The sequence below is a fragment of the Galeopterus variegatus genome, unplaced genomic scaffold, assembly GCF_000696425.1.
Source record: "Galeopterus variegatus unplaced genomic scaffold, G_variegatus-3.0.2 Scaffold849, whole genome shotgun sequence".
NCBI lineage: Eukaryota > Metazoa > Chordata > Mammalia > Dermoptera > Cynocephalidae > Galeopterus > Galeopterus variegatus.
The window spans coordinates 93,539-114,078 of record NW_007726960.1 but is presented as its reverse complement, the minus strand read 5'-3'; the positions used below and the strand labels follow the sequence as shown (position 1 = coordinate 114,078).

At 39.6% G+C, this 20,540-nt stretch overlaps 1 protein-coding gene across 1 annotated transcript in view; it reads left to right on the top strand.

Moving 5' to 3' along the window:
- BBS9 (Bardet-Biedl syndrome 9) overlaps positions 1 to 20,540 on the top strand; it is a 221,082-nt gene that overhangs the window by 151,020 nt on the left and 49,522 nt on the right. The window contains exon 10 of the mRNA XM_008572932.1: positions 18,814 to 18,995. Within this exon, the coding sequence (XP_008571154.1) occupies positions 18,814 to 18,995 (182 nt within the window). The remainder of the gene's footprint in view (positions 1 to 18,813; positions 18,996 to 20,540) is intronic.

Sequence of the window (20,540 nt, the reverse complement as noted above, 5' to 3'; positions counted from 1 at the left end):
TGTCCGGCAACGGATCGCAACCCTCAGTGTCGCGCCTGTACCAGACCGGGACCGGCAACGGGATCGCAACGCTTGGCGTTGCGCCCGCACCTCGCTCAGCCAGTGAGCGGGAACCGGTCTGTATGTGGGATCCGAACCCTTGGCGGGAGCGCCGCCGCGCTCCCAAGCGGTACACTGTAGCAGTGCGCCACTGGGCTGGCCCAAAGGTGTTTCTGTTAATATTTTTACCAGGATGTATGGCATACTAGCTCAGTGGTTCCTGACTGGGAGCGATTTTGCCCTCACCCTCACCCCCCTAGGACATTTGGCAATGCCTGGAGACATTTTTGTTTGTCACAATTGAAGGAGGGAAGGTTGTTCTTGGTATTTAGTGGGTAGAGGCTAGAGACCAGGGATGCTGCTAAACATCTTATAATGTGTGGGACAGCCCCACAACAAAGAGTTATTTGGCTTTCTTACTTAAATAATTTGGCAAGTGTTTATTTAGCCTCTTTCTCTAGGCCAGGTGTTGTGCTAGATTCTGGGGATATATTTAAGAACAAAGCATTCATTGTCAATGAGTTCATGGAATTTGTAGTGGGGGAAATTGATGAGATTAAATATATAATTGCACCAATATATATATCATCCCAACAGTGAAAAATACTATGAAGGACTAGTACCTGCTGCTTTGGGAGGAGATGATAACGGGACCTGACCTAGAATGTGAGGTCAAGGGAACATTTTCTGACTTTTGAGTTGAAATCTGAAGGACGATGTGTTAGTCCGTTGCTATTGCTTATAGCAAAATTCGTGGAACTGGGTAATTTATGAAGAAAATTAAATTTATTGCTTGCGGTTTTCGAGGCTGGGAAGTCCACAGTGCAGGGAACGTATCTGCTGAGGGTTTGGGTGGTAGGGACAGAGACCCAGGGGTCTCACATGGCAGATATGGCAGAGCAGAGAGAGACTAACCTCTCATGTGCTCTTTTTTGAAAGCCCTCAGAACCACGCCCCTGACCACCATTATTAATCCATTCACTAGGCACGGTCCTGCAGTCCAATCACCTCTTCAAGGCCCCACCTTTCAATCACCACAATAGAATTTCCCACCCTCAACAGTAACAGTGGGGACTAAGCTTCAGTGAGGTCGGGTGGTAGGGCATCCACTCTGCAGCACAGGACTAGGCCTACACCGGACAAAGGATCTTTTTAAGAGAAGGGAAGGAAGAGCAAACCAGGTGCATGGAGATGACCATTTCAAAGAACCGGAAGAAGGCTGGTGTGGTAGGAGGACACGGGTAGGGAGAGGTGGCAGGAGACCGGCGAGGTAAGCCAGGGACGTGATCACGGCTTTGTTGAAAGGATTTTGATTTTTAAATGGGAAACTATTGGAGGTTTCTTTTTTTTTTTTTTAAAAGATGACCGGTAAGGGGATCTCAACCCTTGACTTGATGTTGTCAGCACCACGCTCACCCAGTGAGCGAACCGGCCATCCCTATATATGATCCGAGCCCGTGGCCTTGGTGTTATCAGCATCACACTCTCCCGAGTGAGCCACGGGCCGGCCCCTATTGGAGGTTTCTAATCAAGGGAGTGATATGATCAGAGTTGCACTTTCAAGAAGATCCCATTTCTAAAATATTATCTCACAGTGTTACTGCCTTGCTTAAATAGCAAGCTCACAGCATACACCATCTGTCATAGTCTGACCCATTTGCATCTGTCCTCTCACCTCTCCCTCTCATATTCTCCTCACATACCCACTTGCTTACTGTTAGAGAGCTGCCTTGATTTTTCTCCTCAAAAATGTCTATATTTAACATTTAAGTGCCTTAAAAATAGTCTATAACTATCATTTTTACCCACCAACAGTCTTCTATTCATTAGAATGTTAATCAAAATAATAAAAAATATCCTTTCCCCCATGTGGCATATTAGAATTTTGAAAAAAAATGTGGTCGAGAAACATTTTCATTTTTCCTGAGTTAACCTTTTTTTTTTTTTGCATAAGAGTTTCTTGCTGATGCTTCAGCCATACTGCACTTGCGATGACCTTTGCTCCCACTGCTTCTCCACCCAAAATACCTTTCTTCTGTCCGTCTCTTTTTGTTTAAATTTTACTAGTTTTTCAAATCCTCCATAAAGCCTTTCTTGGTTTCACTAGACTTACATTTTATAATGTCCTTTTCTATGTTGCTAGTGAACTTTATTTGTCCATTATATTACTTGGCACATAGTGTCTCGTATTAGCTAGAATGGGATGTAGGGATCTGTCTTCCTTAGTGACTGGAGATGAGTCATACCTCTGTAACCTTTATGATATGGAATACTGTGTTACTGTAAAAATATTATTTTAAACACAATATCATGTAGCTGCCTAGTGAATGTGTATGGAATGAGTGAAGGAGAGGGGCATGCCTGACATTTTCAAATACTGTATAGAAATGGAGGAAGACTGAGAAAATATATTGTTTCTCCTCTGTTGGGGTCTTTTAATGGCTTACCATTGCTTGTGGGGTAAAGTCTACAACTTTTTGCCAGATATTCAGAGGCTTTATATCTTTATACCTTAAATTTTTATCACCAACCACTTTTCCATTTGAGTTCTCTTGGGGAGAAATAGACATCTGGATGGTAGAAACACAATTATCTTAATGTTTATGCTTGTGCTGTTTCATTTTTCTGGAATGATCTCCCTAGCCTTAACACCTATGCAAATTATACTTGTCCTTCTAAGTCCAATTTGACTCTTAATTTGCCGGTTTAATTTTTCTCCATAGCACGTTTTGCCTTTGAATGCATTATGTATTTGTTTGTTTTGTTCGTTGTTTTCTCTCCTCTCTGGAATGTGAGCTCCTTGAGGACAGAGATTCTTGTGTGATTTATTTATTGATCCCTCACTCTGGGAATGGTGCCTGGCACATCCTTGGTACTCAGTAGGTACTTGTTGAATGAGTGGTTCTGACCTTAGTAAAGCACGTTCCCTGAGTGTGCTGTGCTCTGTGGCGTGCATGCACGTGCTTCGTGGGGAACACTTTGCTGACACGCCCTACACCTCCTCTTGTCCAGTTCCTGCTTGCGGCATCTCGTCTAGGAAGCAGTATTCTCCCCCTCACTCTCCCTCGATGTTCCTCCTCTTTGTTCCTGCTGTCCGCATTGTTTGCACAGGTGTATCACCCACTACATTTTAAGTTCTTTGAGAGAAATGACTAGTGTAACCCGCATGTCTTTAGCATCTGAAATGGTGCCTGAACATAGTAGGTGCTAAATAAATATTTTTTCAATAGTGAAAGAAGTTATAGTCGAGTCAAATCTTTACAAATACAGTTTGTGGGCCGGCCCGGTGGCGCACTGGATAGTGCGCCGCTTGGGAAGTGTGGTGGCGCTCCCGCCGAGGGTTCGGATCCCACATACAGACCGGTTCCCGCTCACTGGCTGAGCGAGGCGCGGGAGCAACGCCGAGGGTTGCGATCCCGTTGCCGGTCCCCGGTCCGGTACGGGGGCAACACTGAGGGTTGCGATTCGTTGCCGGACACGGAAAAAGACAAAAGACAAAAAAAAAAAAAACAAATACAGTTTGCTTCCAGAGGGTTGCGATCCGTTGCCGGACACGGAAAAAGACAAAAGACAAAAAAAAAAAAAAACAAATACAGTTTGCTTCCATAGTACAAAATAGGCACTTCTAAAAGTTACATTATTTTCTTTTTTCTGGTTAGCAATTTACTTGTTTAGTCTGTGAATGTAATTAGTCAGATGTCTTGTGCTGATTTCCAGTAAGTCTAATAAGAGTTTTAAAAGAACAGGCTAAACTCTGAGTTCTTGATAAATAGAAATTTCTTTACTACAAAAGGTATTTTATTCAGTCTCCCTACTATAACCTTTGTAATTTTTGCAATTTGCTGTGACGACTTCTTTTTGTAGAGTTCTTGCTACTTTGATATCTTTGGAAGCTGGCCTTGGCTTTCCTCTCTTATTTGTGCTTTTCTTGGGCATTCTAATTATCATGTCTCTCCTATTAAACAATCCAGCTCTTGATTATTGAGGCTAATGGTAGATAGCAATAACAACTGAAAGCCATTTACACAAACCTCAATTTGCATCTTAAAAATTGTTTTAAATTTTCCATTCTTGGGAAATCAACATGGAATGGTGAGCAAAAAACACCTCATTTTCAATCACAGTCAGGAAGCTTAGATTCTGGGCTTGATTCTTCCTGGCTGCCAGACTTTTGTATTTAGTATGGGCTGTGTATACATAAAAATATATTGATATGAAGCTTTGCCTGAGAGATGGTTTTGAGGAAAGGACCAATAAGGCATAATTATTTCTTAAAATTGCAAAAGTGATTCCTCAATATGTACTTGCTAAAAATATGCAGGTGACTTTGCTTAATGCCTGGCGTTTCCAGTAAGGAGTTACTACATTAGAAAATTTGGCCCAGAATCATGTCTTCTTTCATGCATCAGGGAAGGGCTTCAGCATCTAGTTTCTTTACGGAAAGGCTGATTGTCTTGAACCTCCACTTTAGAAAATCGGCTTTCTTCTTTTCCTTGGGAGAGGATATATCTGCTCACTAGTTTTCTTGGCATTTATGTTTCCAAGGCTCAGTGCCAGATTAGAGCTACCACCTGCATACTCTTTTGGCATTGCCTTATTACTTGATGATTAAAAGGAATAAGGAAGGGATATTAGATAACTGTAAATAAAGTTGGTTATATTTTATATCGATCTCAAGGGTTCCATTGGAAGTATAATGAGTAATTAAAGCGTTCTACATTTACCTGTTAATCCATAATTATTGATTGGTATGTAGAATGGTGTAGTGTATTTGTATTTGCTTATAAACAAGGATTATAGGTAAAGATGAGCCCAGAGTGGATTCTTGGGAAAATCTTATGTAGATAAAACCATTGTGTCTGGCATTGATGGGTACAAATTCAATCTCACATAATCCTTGCCCTGAGGCAGCTTACAGCCTGGTCCAAGGTGACAAACAAAAAAAAAAAAAAAAAAAAAAAAAAGGCAGCAACACTTTATAGGTGCTATTATAGAAGTATTATTTTGTGGCTATAGTAAGGTTATGAAGGTAGGAAACATCTCTTTTATCTGAAGGTTATAAGATTGACTTTGGGAGAGAGAGTTTTAAAAAAAGCAATGGGTATTTTCCAGGTTGATTGTGTTAATTTTACTGTGTAACAAACCATCCTGAAACAGTAGCTTACAACAGCTATTGATCTAGGTCATGATTGTATGGGTTCATTGGGAAAATAGAGGAAAATCGTCAGGGCTGCTCAGATGTTCTGAATCTTGCCAAGCATTTGCTGTGAATAGGTTGTTTGTGGGCAGAGTTAGTGCGCCTGCACTGTGCCACCACTTTGGCTGGCATTTACTGCCTCAGGCGGCCGCTGTGCACGCAGCCATGCTTTCCAACCTATGGCTTCCAAGGACTTGTTTGTGGTTACCTAGCTCATAGACCTGCGTGTGAGGGGGCTGGTGACCCAGCCCTGCATGTGAGGGGTTTGTGTGATCCAGTCTGTGAATGGGCTTGAGGGGTCTGGGAGCTCCAGAACCAGCCCTAGCTCAGTTGGCACAGTTGGCAGCATTATGGGCAGGTAAAGAGCTCGACAATTGGCACTGTGAGCAGGATTCTGACATTTGCCGTAGCTCTACAGTGCTATTAATTTGGGGCTAAACTTAGCTGGCTGATTCTTCTGCTCTTGGTCGATGTACTGGTTTCCTGAGGCAGCTATAATAAATTACAAAAAACTTGGTGGCTTAAAACAACAGAAATTTATTTTCTCACAGTTCTGGAGGGTAGAAATCCAAAATCAAGGTGTCAGCAGGGCTGGTTCCCTCCAGAGGCTGTCAGGGAGAATTTGTTCCGTGCCTCTTTCCTAGCTTCTGGTAGCTGCTGGTAGCCCTTGGTGTTCCTTGGCTTGTAGACTCATCTCTCCAATCTCTGTCTTTGTCTTCACATGGCTTGCTTTGTGTGTGTCTTCTCTGTTTCTGTCTTTTATAAGGACACACGTCATTGGATTTATAGCTTACTTTAATCCAGGATGATCTCATCATCTTCTTAGCCAAAGCAAGCAGAAGTTCAGTTCAGACTTCACTCCTTGATGAGAGGAGCTGTGAAGTCACATTGCAAGGGCAGCGAATACCAAGAAGGAGAAGACTTTGGTCATTTTCGTAGATAAAGAGAAATGGATTAGGTGGAGGAGAGGATTGAGTGGGAGTGGGAGAGAAGATTCGTGGCATAAATACAAAGCTAAAATGTTAGGCAGGCCCAGGTCATGTCAGGGTAGATTTTATACATCATCTCTGTAGGTAGTGCATTGGTGGTGTCATTATATATGTGTGTGTGTGTGTGTCTGTGTGTGTGTGTGTGTCTGTGTGTATGTATGAATTTTATTTGCTGGGGTTTTTTTAACCCCCACCCCAATTTTTTTTATTATGGAAAAGTTCAAATGTATATAAACTAAGTGCATAGTATAATGCACTGCCATGTACACAGCACTCAGCTTCAACTGGGAGCAGTGTTCTTGTTTTTTCTATTCTTCCAGCTACCCTATTTTTAATCGCTTTTTGAAATGTAAAATTTACATACATTGAAAGACACAAATCTTAACTCCACAGTTTTGACAGACAGATATATCTGCGTAAGCCACATGTCTCTCAAGTTGTAGAACATTTCCATCATCTGGGAAGTTTCCTTGCGTCCCTTCCCAGTTAACAATCCCCTTCTCCCCTCTTCCTAGCTAACCACTGTTCATAGTTTTTTTTTTTTTTTTTCACAATAGATTTATGTTGCCTATTCTAGAATTTCATATAAATGAAGTCACAAAGTAGGTACATTTTTATGTTTGTCCTATTTTCTTCCGCATAATATTTTTTTAACATTCATCTGTGTTGTTGCATGTAACAGTGGCTACTTTTTATTTTTTAAAAATCTCTAAGTAGTGTTCCATCCAATGAATATACCATAATTTAAAAAATATCTTCTGTATAAATCTTTTTGTGCACATGTGTTTTCATTTATCTTGTATAAATAACTAGGAGTGTATTTACTGGGTCAAAGGGTTGGTGTATATATATATATACACATACCCTTTACTCTGATTAAAAAACTACTCAACCTTTTTGCAAAGTAGTTATACCATTTTGTGTTCCCACCAGCAATAAATGAGAGTTCTGGTTGCCCCACATCTTCTCCAACACTTAGTGCTGCCAATCTTTTTAATTTAGATAGTCTAATGTATGTGTGGTGGTAGCTAATTGTGATTTTAATTCTGATTTCCCTGATGACTAATGATGTTGAACTTTTTTTCCCCCCCATGGCTCATTGACCACTTTTATACTTTACTGTGTGAAATGTGTATTCATGACTTTTGCCCAATTATTATTATTATTATTATTTTGCTTTTTGTTATAGTAGTTCTTTATATAGAAAGGACACAGATCTTCTGTCAGAAATTTCTTTGTAAATATTTTCTCCCAGTCTTTGGCTTGCCTATTTAACTTCTTAAGTGTCTTTTGATGAGCATAAATTTTGAAACTTGAAGAAGTCTAATTTGTCATTTTTCTTTTAAGGTTTTTGCTCTCCATGTCCTAAGGAATCTCTGTCTATCCCAGGTCATGAAGATATTGCTATGTTTTCTTCAAAAAGCTTTGTAGCTCTAGCTCTTACATTTAGCTGTGTGACCCATCTCAAATTAATTTTTGTGTGTACTGTGAGGTTTATTTTTTTCCACATGGATATCCTGTTGTTCCAACACTATTTGTTGAAAAGACTTTCCTTTCTCCTTTATATTGCTTTGGTATCTTTGTTAAAAATCAGTTGAACCATGAGAGTGCGGGTTTGTTTCTGGAGTCTCTCTTGTCTTCCACTGATCTGTTTATCCTCATGTCCACACCATACTGTCTTGATTATGATCACACACGAGTTAATTCAGGTTTCAGAAACGATCATTGAACAACAAGCTGTTCTTCAGCGTCCAGCTTAAGCTTTTAGCCCCACCGTTAAAATTTCCCAGATTCCCCTGTCTAGGAATGGCACCCCTGTTTCCAGATAGTAAAGTACTTCATATTCACTCTTGTCTTGTGGTACTTATGTCTTATACCCCAAGTTATACTTGTCAAGGTATATATCTTATTCTTTTACGGTTTGCAAACTATTTGAATTAATTTCTGATTTTAATTTTTCTATGTATATTCTATGGCACTTCAAATGGTATCCTACATATAACAGTGTCTGAAAATACTGTATTTGATGAATGAATGAATGATTGAATCAATAATGAGTGAAGGAAATATAATGGAGAAATGAAAGGTGAAGAGTAAATAAAAAAAATATTAGAACAAAATTGTGCACGGTCCCCCTGCCCTTTTTGTTTTCTGTTTCAAATGTGAGTTTGGTAAATGCACTAAAGAATCCAAAGCTGGTTTAACCATAAGAACAATAATTTTATTTTGAGGTATTTCCAATATGAAAGTTATTTCTCTTGTTTAAGACATGCTTGTCTTAACAAGAACTAACCAGAAAGTCACATCCCTGTTAAATTCTACAGATATTCATCAATCTACTTCACAACCCAGATAATTTTAACAATTGATTACTCCCATCAAAAGAGATTTTAAACTTTTTCTGGATGTACAAATTTGGCAACCGCTGAAGATAACTTCTAAATGGCTGTCAAATATGCTTTACTACTGAATTCCAAACAGATTTGTCAGCTAATTTCATTTCAACGTGAGGAAATAGCCATAGTTATTTTTTATTTAGCTTGGTAGACTAAAGGCAAATATCATTCACTTAACATTTTATGTAGAATTGATCTTTTCCTTTTCTTGTTTACTTTAATATTTGATTCTTGAATGCTTAGACATTGTGCTTAGAAAAATGAAAAAACCCTCAGTAGTTCATTTAAGATATAATTCAGTTAAATGTAGAAATCATTCTGTCATGTAGCTTTTTATGTATGTTGAACACTGGTCAACTCTAAAAAAATCGTTTTGTATGAAGATCATTTGCTGCCTTTGAAGGCAGCTGCGTGGCCAGTGGAACGTTTCAGATCTGAAGCTAGAAGCCTGGCTCTTAACTGAAGCTCTGCTCTTATCTCCTGGCGACCATAGTCTATCAATTTATCTTCCCTGGGTTTTATTCTTTTTTAAAAAATTGTAGGTCATGCTGGTCCCTCATGAGGTTATTAGAAGGGTTAACTGAAAGCATGTGGTTTTACCTCCTGAAGATGTTCTGAGCTCGTCCCTTCTCTCTAGTCCAGCCTTCTTGTCTGGGCCACCATCTTTCCTGCCCGGGATATACTGTACACCTTAACCCCACCCAAAGTGGTCTCTTCATTACTGCAGCGAGCGACGTGCTTGTCAGAAATGAATCTGATCGCTTCACTCCCTCACTCCTGTACTTAAAACCCTTGTGTGACTTCCCATTGCTTGAGGATAAAATGTGTAGTCGCTAATGGCATGTTAAGAGCCTGAATGATTTAACCCTTTGTAATTTCTTGGCCCCGTCTTGACCTAAACTCCTTCTGCACTTCCTTTGTTCCGGCCACTCTGGGATTCTTTATTTCACTGGACGTTTCATATTTCTCCTTGTCTTGGAGTCTTGACACATGTTGGTCTTTCTTCTTGAACAAGCTTTTTATATCATTTGCCTCCTTATTGCTTTGCCAACCTCCCCAGCTCCAGATCTCCATTCGTTCTTTAGGTCTTGGCTTAAATATCACTTCCTCAGAAAGTGAGGTCTCTTCTAACCATTGTCCCTACCCTTCACTCTCCCAGTCTCACCACCTAGTTTTCTTGAACAAGCTTTTTATATCATTTGCCTCCTTATTGCTTTGCCAACCTCCCCAGCTCCAGCTCTCCATTCGTTCTTTAGGTCTTGGCTTAAATATCACTTCCTCAGAAAGTGAGGTCTCTTCTAACCATTGCCCCTACCCTTCACTCTCCCAGTCTCACCACCTAGTTTAAGTCCCTTTGAAATCTGTACCTATCTGTATCTATATCTACGTCTATATCTATATCTGATCTATATGTCTTTTGTAGCACTTATCAAATGGTATTAAATAAACGTACAATTAGTTACTTCATGTCTCTCTCTCTCCCTGTCTAGAATGTTCGCCAGAGACTCTGTACATGTTTTGATCAATTATATAATCTAGAATGTTGGGCAGGGATTCTGTACATGTTTTTGTTTGATTATGTAAATCTCCAGCACCTAGCACAATATCTGGTATATTGTGGGCATTTAATAAATATTGAATGAAGGCTTAGAAGGGTCAGTGTATTAGTCTGTTTCCGTTGCTTATATAGAAATACCCCAAACTGGGTAATTTATAAAAAAACAGTATTTACTGCTTACTGTTTTGGATGCTGGGAAGTCCAAAGTCTAGAGAACACATCTGGTGAGAGCCTCGTTGGTAGGTAGTGACTCTTCACAGCGACACAGGTTGTCACATGGCAGATGGCAGAAACGGAGAGAGAGAGCTCCTCATGTACTGTCCTCTAGCCCTCAGAACCGCCACTAAGCCATCAACTTGTTAATCCACTTACTATGGCATGGTCCTCACTATCTAATCACCTCTTCAGGGCCCCACCTTTCAGTTACCATAGCAGGATTTCCCACCCTCTTCACCCTGTCATAGTGGGGATTAGGTTTCTAATACATGGACTTTGAAGGGCACAGTGCAATCCAAAGCAGTCGCCTTCTCTGAACAAATGATTAATTTTGAGAGACAAACATATAGAATGGCACTGAAGTGGGAGGGCTTCTGCCTGACCAGCTAGATGAACTGGATCAACCTTGTTTATCAGAATGACATATATCACAACCATTTTGCCTTTAAGTCAGTCAGCTTGGGCTTAGTAGTTGCTTCGTAAAGATTTATTGAATTTAAGTCAAGCTGTGCTCGCCCTTTAATCAAAATTGTACCTACCTGGAGACCTTTATCTCATGTGCCTGGTGTTTTGGAAATTGTGATGTGAAAAAGAATACTACCAATGCACTTTAATTACTAATTTTATTCCTTATAAAGTAACATATGAGGCCTTGGTGAAAGACTCTGAGAATGAACTAATTCATTCATTCATTCAATTAACAAAGGTATATTGAGTTACTATTAGGTACTGTTCTAGCTATATTGAGTTACTATCGGGCACTATTAGGTAACTGTTAGTTACCTATTAGTCCACTGTTATTAGTAACTGTTAGTTACCTAATAGTGCATTATTAGGCACTACTAGTTACTATTAGGTAATTGTTCTAGCTGTATTGAGTTACTATCAGGCACTGTTCTAGGTATCCAAAAATGAATAAAACAATATTTCCTGCCTTATGGGGCTCATGAAATAAAGTAAATAATAAAGAAAGAAAGAATATATCAGACCAGTGCTATGGAAAAACATAAGGTATAGGGAGAGGATAAAGAGTGGTGAGGGTGAAGGGGGTGTTGAATGGTTGCCTTTTTAGATAGTGTGGTCAGATAAGTCCTCACTGAGCAGGTGACATTTAAGCAATTACCTGAAGGAAGAGAGGGAGCCATGCATGTGGGTATCTTGGAAAGAATATGATTTCTGGGCACAGAAATGAGGAAATATAAATGCCGTGAGACAGGAGTGTGCTAGAATAGTGCTCTTAAGGATCTGAGGTGAAGGACTTAAAAAAACTTTTTTAAAACATTCGCTCTTAGACACTTAAGTAGTCCCACTCTGCATGATTATTAGTCAGCATATGACACATGGGACTCACCGCATAGGCTCAGCAGTATCTAAACTGGCTGTGCTCGACCAGTGTGATGAGCTTACTGATTCCATGCTTGGATGCTGCAGCAGTGTCAGATTGCTGTGAACATTTCTAAACAAGCACTTTGGGTGTGTTTCCTTTTGCAGCCCTGTGCTAGAGTGTTTGAGTAACTTCCACATAGTTGTGGCTGGAGGAGAGTGAGTGAAGTGGACAATAATAGGAAGTGGAAGTCATGTGGGGGTGCGTATTATACGGGGCCTTGAAGACTCTGGTAAGGACCTGGGCTTTTATTCTGAGTGCCAGGGTGGCTGCCGGAGCGTTGCAAGCTGACATGACATTCTCACTGCTGTGATGGCAGAGTACTGCAGAGACACAAAGACAGAAGCAGAGAGACTGGTTAATAGCAATTTTCCAGGGCAAACATCAGGCATGCAGTAGTGGACTTGGTGAAAACTGGTTGGATTCTGAACATATTTTAAAAGAAGGGCCGGCAATATTTGCTGATGGAATGCATGTGGGTGCAAGAGAATGAAAAGAGAGTGGGAGAGTCAAGGATGACTCTAGGGTAAAGAAGGTAGTTACTCTTAGCAGAAACGTGGAAGAGACAGGAGGGGCAGGTTTGAGATAGAGGGGGAGGCCCCATCAGGAAGTCAGTTGCAGCCATGTCGAGCGTTAGATGACTGCTGGCTTCCAGCTAGAGCTATCAAGTGGGCTGCTGGGTGCACACGTCTGCACTTTAGGAGAGAGGTCTGGCTGGAGACGTAAACGTGGGAGCCACACAAAGATAGTATTTAAAGTCGTGAGACTGAATGAGCTCACTAGGACTGGAGTCCTCTGCCTTCAGACCACCCATTCTTTTTCACCTTTGAGGATCTACTTGCAGGTCAAGATCCAGCTTCTGTGTCCTCTGCCCTGCAAGGCCTTGGTCTGCTTTCTCATGCAGGGCCACTGCACTCTCTTCCTACAGTGCTACAGCATCTGCCACATTGGATTGAAACTGCTATTTAAAAAAAAGCTTTTTTAGGGCAAGTACCACATCTTATTTGCCTTTGTAGCTTCTATTGAATAGCAGATGCTCAATAAACATGTCTTAAGTGATGTTGATGGACTGATTCAAAATATGTCCAAGGACACATGTCTACGCCTTTGGGGCTGAAGCAGAGCTGCATGTGCTGAGTCTGCCTGACTGTACTTGAAGGGCAGTACCTTTAAATCACGTGTTCCTTACTGGGGCGGAGTAAAAATTGGGTGCAATGGACAGTACTTAAGTAGTTTCTAAGTATTTGTGTCTATATATAGTAATCAAAACCAGACTTTAACAATTCGATATCTTAAAATGTTTCTGTTTGCATCAAATGAGACTGGACAAGAGACCATTGGATTCAGCACACATTCTTTTTATTTGTTTTTAAAAGTATTATGTATTTGTTTTGTTGCTTAGCTAATGAAAGAAACTTCGTTTTCTATCTATTATGACCTATACTTTGAATATTTTCAGGTTGCACATCTTGTAGCTTGTCCTTGTCAGAAAAACAGAGCTAGATGAACTTTTTAAATTCTACAAACGTTTAATGTCTAAGTTGCTGATTCAAATCCAGTGTCTGGGAATGGAAAATAGAATACTTTTTTTCCCTTAAAACAAGAAAATAAAGTTTTCTCTCTAACCTTACTTTATGTTTTAATAACTATAAAACAATAAAAGTAACTCATAATTTCACTAGTTAGGTATAGTCACCATTCAGTTAGCATTTAGGTATTTTTTTTTATTCTGTGTTTTATACACATATTTTATAAACTTAGAATAAAATGTATATACAGTATTATATTATGCTTTTACACTTAATATTTCTTTTTGACTATTTTTCTGATGGCAGATATTTTGTAAGACACGATTTATAATAGTTTCTAAACATTCTATTATAGATATACCATGATTTAAAAAAATTTTCTCCTATTTCTTATCATTTGAATTGTTTCTAAATTTCCTTAATAACTATGGAAGTACTACTGTGTGAAAGGTAATGAACATTTTTAACGTTTTTGATATATATTTCTGAAATATTCTTTAAAAGGATTTTAACAAATTTTCTTTCCCACCAGAAGTACGTGAGAGTTTCTATCTCCATGTACCTTCTCTAACAGCAGGACTCATTATTGAATACAATTTCTTGCTGGTTTGAGGTGTTAATCAAATATAGCTTTTAAAAAACAGTTTAAAAAATATGCATTTTTTATTCTAAATTTTTTCCATCTATTGACTCTTATTTTTATGTGTGAATTGTCCTTTGACCTTTGAAGTTGCAATATCATCTTACTTTCATTGATTTGTAATAGTTCTTTACATATTAGGTTCAACGTATAAGATTGTTTTCAATTTTTTCCATCTATTGACTCTTATTTTTATGTGTGAATTGTCCTTTGACCTTTGAAGTTGGAATATCATCTTACTTTCATTGATTTGTAATAGTTCTTTACATATTAGGTTCAATGTATAAGATTGTTTTTATAGGTCAAAAACAGTTGAATATCAGCAACTTCATATGTTCAAGTTCAAGTTGTGTATTTTATATTGGTTGCCAATGTTTTCCTGGTTTGTCTTTTGTTCTTTTTACCAAGTTGTTTTCTTGAGCATATAACAAGTTTAAAATTTTTGTGTGGTTTAATTTAGAGATCCTTTCCTTTGTAGTGTCTTCTACTGCTTTCTTACGGCAAAAGTTCTTCCAATATCAGAGGAAGGTAAATATTTTTGTAGTTTCATATTTTTAAATTTAACTTTTAAAGTCCATCAGGAATTTTGTTTTAATGTATTGTTAAGGCAGGGATCTGTTTACTGAGTGATGAAAAAATTACTTTCAGATTCCTGAGCAAAACTCTATTGTTTAATTTCATGCCTCATTGCTAAAATCACAAAATTACGTGTTCTAGGAATATAACATCTTTGATCTTGATTCTTCATAAAGTATGTTATTATGATGCCTTGGGTTAGGTGATGTGTTTCAAGGATATGATAATTCAGAAACCTTAATTTTGTCAGCGTTAACTCTGCTTTTAAGATGGAAGTAATAGGGTACACAATTCTAGATTTAATTGATGGCTATTTCGAGCATAAAACCCTATTATTCATAGAACCTTACCCATTAACCCACATAGACAATATTGTTAAATAAAATGTTCATTGAGTAAAAATATTTTTTTAAAAATCATGATTAATTGTGTCCCCTCCCCCCATACTTAAATTGGGCTCGGCTTTAGGAATGATATATATATTTTTAAATTTGTCCTTTACATAAAGATGTCTAGTGATGATATTACTTATTATGTAGTATTTATTATAGGCCTCAGTCAAAGTTCCTGTCCATCATTGGTGTTTTAGACAGAAATACCACTGATTTATTCTATGGTTTTTAGAGTTTGTCTTAGTGTTCCTGTGGAATAAAAAGTAATTTTAATTGAATTAACCTACTGTGTAAATTTCTGTAATTTGATCGAAATTATATGCAATGGCTCTGATGCTGTTGATAAGAAAAGAGTGAATTGCTTAAGTTCTATAATTGCTTTTTAAAAATTTATTTTTATTCAAGCGTTGATTATACATGTTTTGGAGGTACAACGTTGACTGCTTTCACCTGCGTACAGTGTATGTTGATCAAATCAATATTATTAGCATATTCATTATTACAAATCAGACTTACTCTTTATGCCCCTTGTCCAATCTCTCCTCATCCCCCTCTCCCTACTTCCCTCCCACCTCTAATAACCCTAGATTTCTTTTCTCCTTCTGAAAGATTAACAGTTATTCTGTTGATTTGTTGACTAGATGATCTGTCCAGTGCTGAGAGAGGGGTGTTCAGGTCCCCCCCATTATCATAACACAGATGCTTCTTCTTTTTTTTTTTTTGTCTTTTTGTCTTTTTGTCTTTTTGTCTTTTTGTCTTTTTCCGTGTCCGGCAACGGATTGCAACCCTCAGTGTTGCCCCCGTACCGGACCGGGGACCGGCAACGGGATCGCAACCCTTGGTGTTGCTCCCATGCCTCGCTCAGCCAGTGAGCGGGAACCGGTCTGTATGTGGGATCCGAACCCTCGGGCGGGAGCGCCACCGCGCTTCCCAAGCGGCGCACTATCCAGTGCGCCACCGGGCCGGCCTAGATGCTTCTTCTATTACCCTGGAGTGGGCATTGTGGAGAGACATCCTCTTCTTTTTTTTACTCTCTGCTGGTGACTTTCCTTGTGTCAATGCAGTCAAGTGGCTGGTGGTCCACCTGCACAGTGGCTGTGGCTGTGGCTACTGCTGTGGCTCCTAGCCACTTTCACGACATCTGTGGTTGTGGCAGTGGCTGTAGTGGGCCACCTGTGGGGAAATGGTGTTTTCAGAGTGATCCTTGCCTGCTTCTGACTTACGGATGCTGCCCTCAGCTCCCGCCTAGGACCTGGCTGGTGGTCCGCCTGCACAGTGGCTGTGGCTGTGGCTACTGCTGTGGCTCCTAGCCACTTTTGTGGCGGCTGTGGCTATTGTGTTCTCTGTAGTGGGCCACCCGTGTGGAAGTGGTGTTTTTGGCATGCTCCTTGCCTGGTTGTGGGCAGGGTGGCCGCCCACGGCTCCATGCCTCAAGACCCCGGGTAGACCCCTTGGTGGTGGTGGCATGCCTGGTTCAAGTTCTGTAACTACTATAACTGTCAAGACATTTTGGTGACATTTGGCAAGCTCTTTCAGTGAGGGAAGACCCTGGATCCTTTCCTTCTGGACACCTCAAGCATTAGTAAAGAGTGTTTTTTTGAGAGTCTGGAGATATGTATGGATCCCCCATTATATAAACTCTTTCTCTCTGAACTTTGAAACTTAATAGGTTCAGGTAATATTTTAGATAAATCCCTCGTATCCAAATTGTTACTATTTGCTGTTTAAAACAATGGAACAAAACTGATTTACTAGTAAACTATCCAATTCAAAGACCAAATGAATTTAGATAGGGAGGGATACTTGTGCTGGGTCATGGTGACACTTCCTATGTTACGGACCATTCAGAAGTGGGGATGAAAGGGACTGTCTGTCTGAATGGACAGAACTGAGGGTTCCACGTTCTCTGAGAAGGCAGCCAAGGATCTGCTCTGTGGTATCCTAGAGTTTCCTGAGGACTCACTGGGTTCCTAGACCTTGGGGCTGGGTGGGATGGGGAGCAGACTCCAGGTAAGGCTCACTGGGGGGAGGGTTTGCTCTCTCGGAGCTGGAAGTGAGGGTTTCCATGGCCACCAGGTGGCTTCAGTTACCTGCGAAGAAAGGTTCAAGCCCACAGGTCCTACGGGGTTGCTTTTCACACTTTAGTTTAGGACAATAACCTCATTTTGGCAGTATTTATTTTCAGAGGTACATATGACAGAACCGATTCATAAAGTGAAAGTCTTCTGAGGATTATCTGGTCTCACCTTCTCCTTTTAGAGATAAAGACCATTTAGGAAGATTTCTCCAAGCTGACCCAGCTGTCCAGCCCCAGAGTCAGAGCTAGAACTCAAGTCCCCTCACTCATCCTAGTCCAGCTCTTTAGTTGTTGAATCGGTGATATCAGTCTATTATTTGTCTCTCTGAGAGCACGCCGCAGGGTCATGTGGCACTGAGTGTGCCTGAGCCCTGGAGAGGGTGCGTAGGAATGCTGTGTGTAAGGCGGGCGGTGAACTGGTCGCTGGTGGCTGCCTCCTGGGGAGGATTGAGCAGTGGTGGTGTCTGCTCCTAGTCCAGCTGAGGTTTTCAGTTAATGAGATCGCCACTTGCCGTGATCCAGAGTTAGGGAGTTTTAAAAATTCTTATTCATTCTGAATAAGTCTGTTATATATACCTTATCTCCTTTTCTCTTCTTCAGATGAGTAGCAACATTTTTTTCCATCTTCTTTTCTCTCAACAATTTTTCTATTATTTTTGATTAACATCTAATCTTTAGAGCAGGGCTGGAAACCTTTTTTAAAAAAAAAAAATCAGAGGCCACTATAGAAAACATAACAAACAAAAACAAACAAATCCACTATGTATCAACTCAAAATGACTTATGACATTGTTGGATCCTTTTTCTTCTGGGAAAACTAGGGAGGAAGCAACGACCAGAGAACTTCAAAAAGTTCGTGGGAAGACCTGCATTATCTTTCAATTCTGTTTTTCCATGAAGTACCTTCGTATGGTGTTCATCTCAGCTACTTTCAATAGGAAATCCAGAAAAATGTAAAGCTTTTATTTTTTTTTTAATTTTTTTTTTCTAAAGCTTTTATTTTTTAAAGCTGCGTACTAGAATGATCCGTAGTTTACATGTTAGGCTCGTCTCTATTGTAAAACAGATGAGGGAGCCAAGGGAGGGAAGAGTGAGACGGTGGGGAGGAAGAGAGATCAGCAGGATGGGAAGAGCCGTGGGCGAGAGTTACTAAGTGGGACAGGGGACAGCCGCCGCGTCTGTCTGGGAGTGGAGGGAGGGGAGGGACCCAGCAGAGGGTTGCGGGGACGGGGTGTGTGAAGCCAGCCGAGGCGGGTGGACCCGGGGAAGGGGCAAGTGGGAGTCCCAGCGTGGAAAGAGGGAAAGGAGGGAACGAGCAGGGGCAGGTTCTCTCCAAGACCTTGCGTGGCTTCCCTCACCAACCTTCTGCACTCTTCTGTCCCCTGCATGGCCCTGTTCCCTGCTGGGCTTCATCAGCCAGCAGCCCAGCCCTGTCCCCCCATCCCTTGTTCCTGTTCCTTTGCTCACGTGCTTGTTATGAATCCGCCAAGTGGTAGCTGAAGTGGGGACTGAAAACAATGCTTGACTGGAGAAGCTCTCAGAGCAGGATTTGCCATGTAGTTCGGTCCCCAAACGTGAAGCCATTGTGATAATCGTTGGGGTTTTTTTCTTCTCTAATCTCAACATCGGGAGTCCTTCTGTCGATATGTCATGTTTGAAACATCTGAATCAAGTCTTTGAAGTTTTACTTCAGAAATAGATGGACCGTGTTGTCACTTTCTTAATGGTATGTTGAAGCTGCGCTGCGTAGAAATGTAGTTGGTCAGGAATAAATCCACTGAAATTTCTAATTTTGTCTCATTCTCTTTTCCTTATTGTAGTGATTTAAAGGGCGTGATAGTCACTCTGAGTGATGATGGTCACTTGCAGTGTTCATACCTGGGGACAGACCCTTCTCTGTTCCAAGCTCCAAAAGTTGAATCCAGAGAACTAAACTATGATGAACTTGACATAGAATTGAAAGAACTTCAGAAAATCATCAAAGATGTGAACAAATCACAAGGTATTTCATTTACAGCTTTTTATTTTTTAATTTTAATGTTCACTGTAAAATGCACATTATCTTGCATATGGATAATGGTTTGCATGTGTTAATTTTCTCCTTCAGGCTTAACAAAGTCATATTTGTAAGAAGCGTTTCTCCTTAGCACACAAGGTCTTGGTGCTTACTTTCATGTTACAGCTTCTGAAAGATATGTTCTGTTTAAGGTGATGCTTTTGTTAATGTGTTTCAGAGATGGCACTATCCAGTTTTTTCTTTAAACTCTAAGAAAGGGTGAAGTATTTTGGGTGGTGGGAGAAGAGCATTAAAGTTTAGAATGGTCATTTATTAACTTTTAATAACCCTGAAAAAATTTTAGTTCCTTCTTTCAAAAGAAAAAAACCGTACATGAGTTACCATTTTGTTACTAAAAATGTAGTCATTTGCAGTTTAGCGATACCATTTATGTTTGTAGTTAATTAGCCATCCCAATGGAGGACAGCCTGTGGTGTGCTGAGTTCTAATGACTCAGAGGCTGATGATATTTTCAGTTCCTGAGTTTTGGAAAACTCTGTATTATCGTACTTTGGGTCTCATAAGGGTATAATTTTATTGTAAATTAAAAAGGAGAAACAAAACACCAGTCCTGCAGTTTGAGTTGGCCATGTGAATAGCATTACTTTAAGTTCCCTTTTCAGGGTCAGGTAAAAGTGTTTTTTTAATGAGAAAAAATATGAACTATTTTTGCAAAAAAGAAATGTTAAAACAAGTAGGAATAATAAAAGAAGCAGAGCATCAAAAGCCAACCAAAACAGCAGAGCCACCTTAATCCTGATCCAGTCACTTTACTAGGTTTATGTCTTTTCGGGTCTATGTTACCAAGATTGTATTCCTCTGGTTCTGAGAAACTGCGATAATATATTTTAAAATGTGAATATTAAAATAAAGTTATTATGCCTTGGCTTCACACGTTCTTTTAGAAAGTTTTGAAAGTAAACCAGTGAAACTTAGGTCTTTTAAGTACCTCCAATTACTTAAAAACCTGTTTATTGTCAGCAACCCAATGTCAAGTAGAGAATAGTTAAAATTGTATATGTCATATTACAATATACAATGAAAAAATTTTTTGATACTAGTATTTTGGGGGTTAATGGAATTATAAGTCTCATTTTGTCATTTAAAAATGTAATTGGTTAATGGACACAAATAACAATTACGTTTTACAATGAATACACTAATTATCCTGATTAGTCATAATATACTGTACACAAATACTAATAGTCAACTCTGTATACCACAAATCTGTATAATCAAGTTTCAGTTAAAAAAATGTAATTGGAAGAGTGGCACATACATGAAACATGAAATCTTCACAGTTCATTAAAATAAGTTTAATGTGATTTTTCACTCCAAACTTTGTCCTTTCCATAAACAATATGGTAATGATACTTTGACATGAATTGTGGATGCCATAATATACTGTACACAAATACTAATAGTCAACTCTGTATACCACAAATCTGTATAATCAATTAAGTTTCAGTTAAAAAAATGTAATTGGAAGAG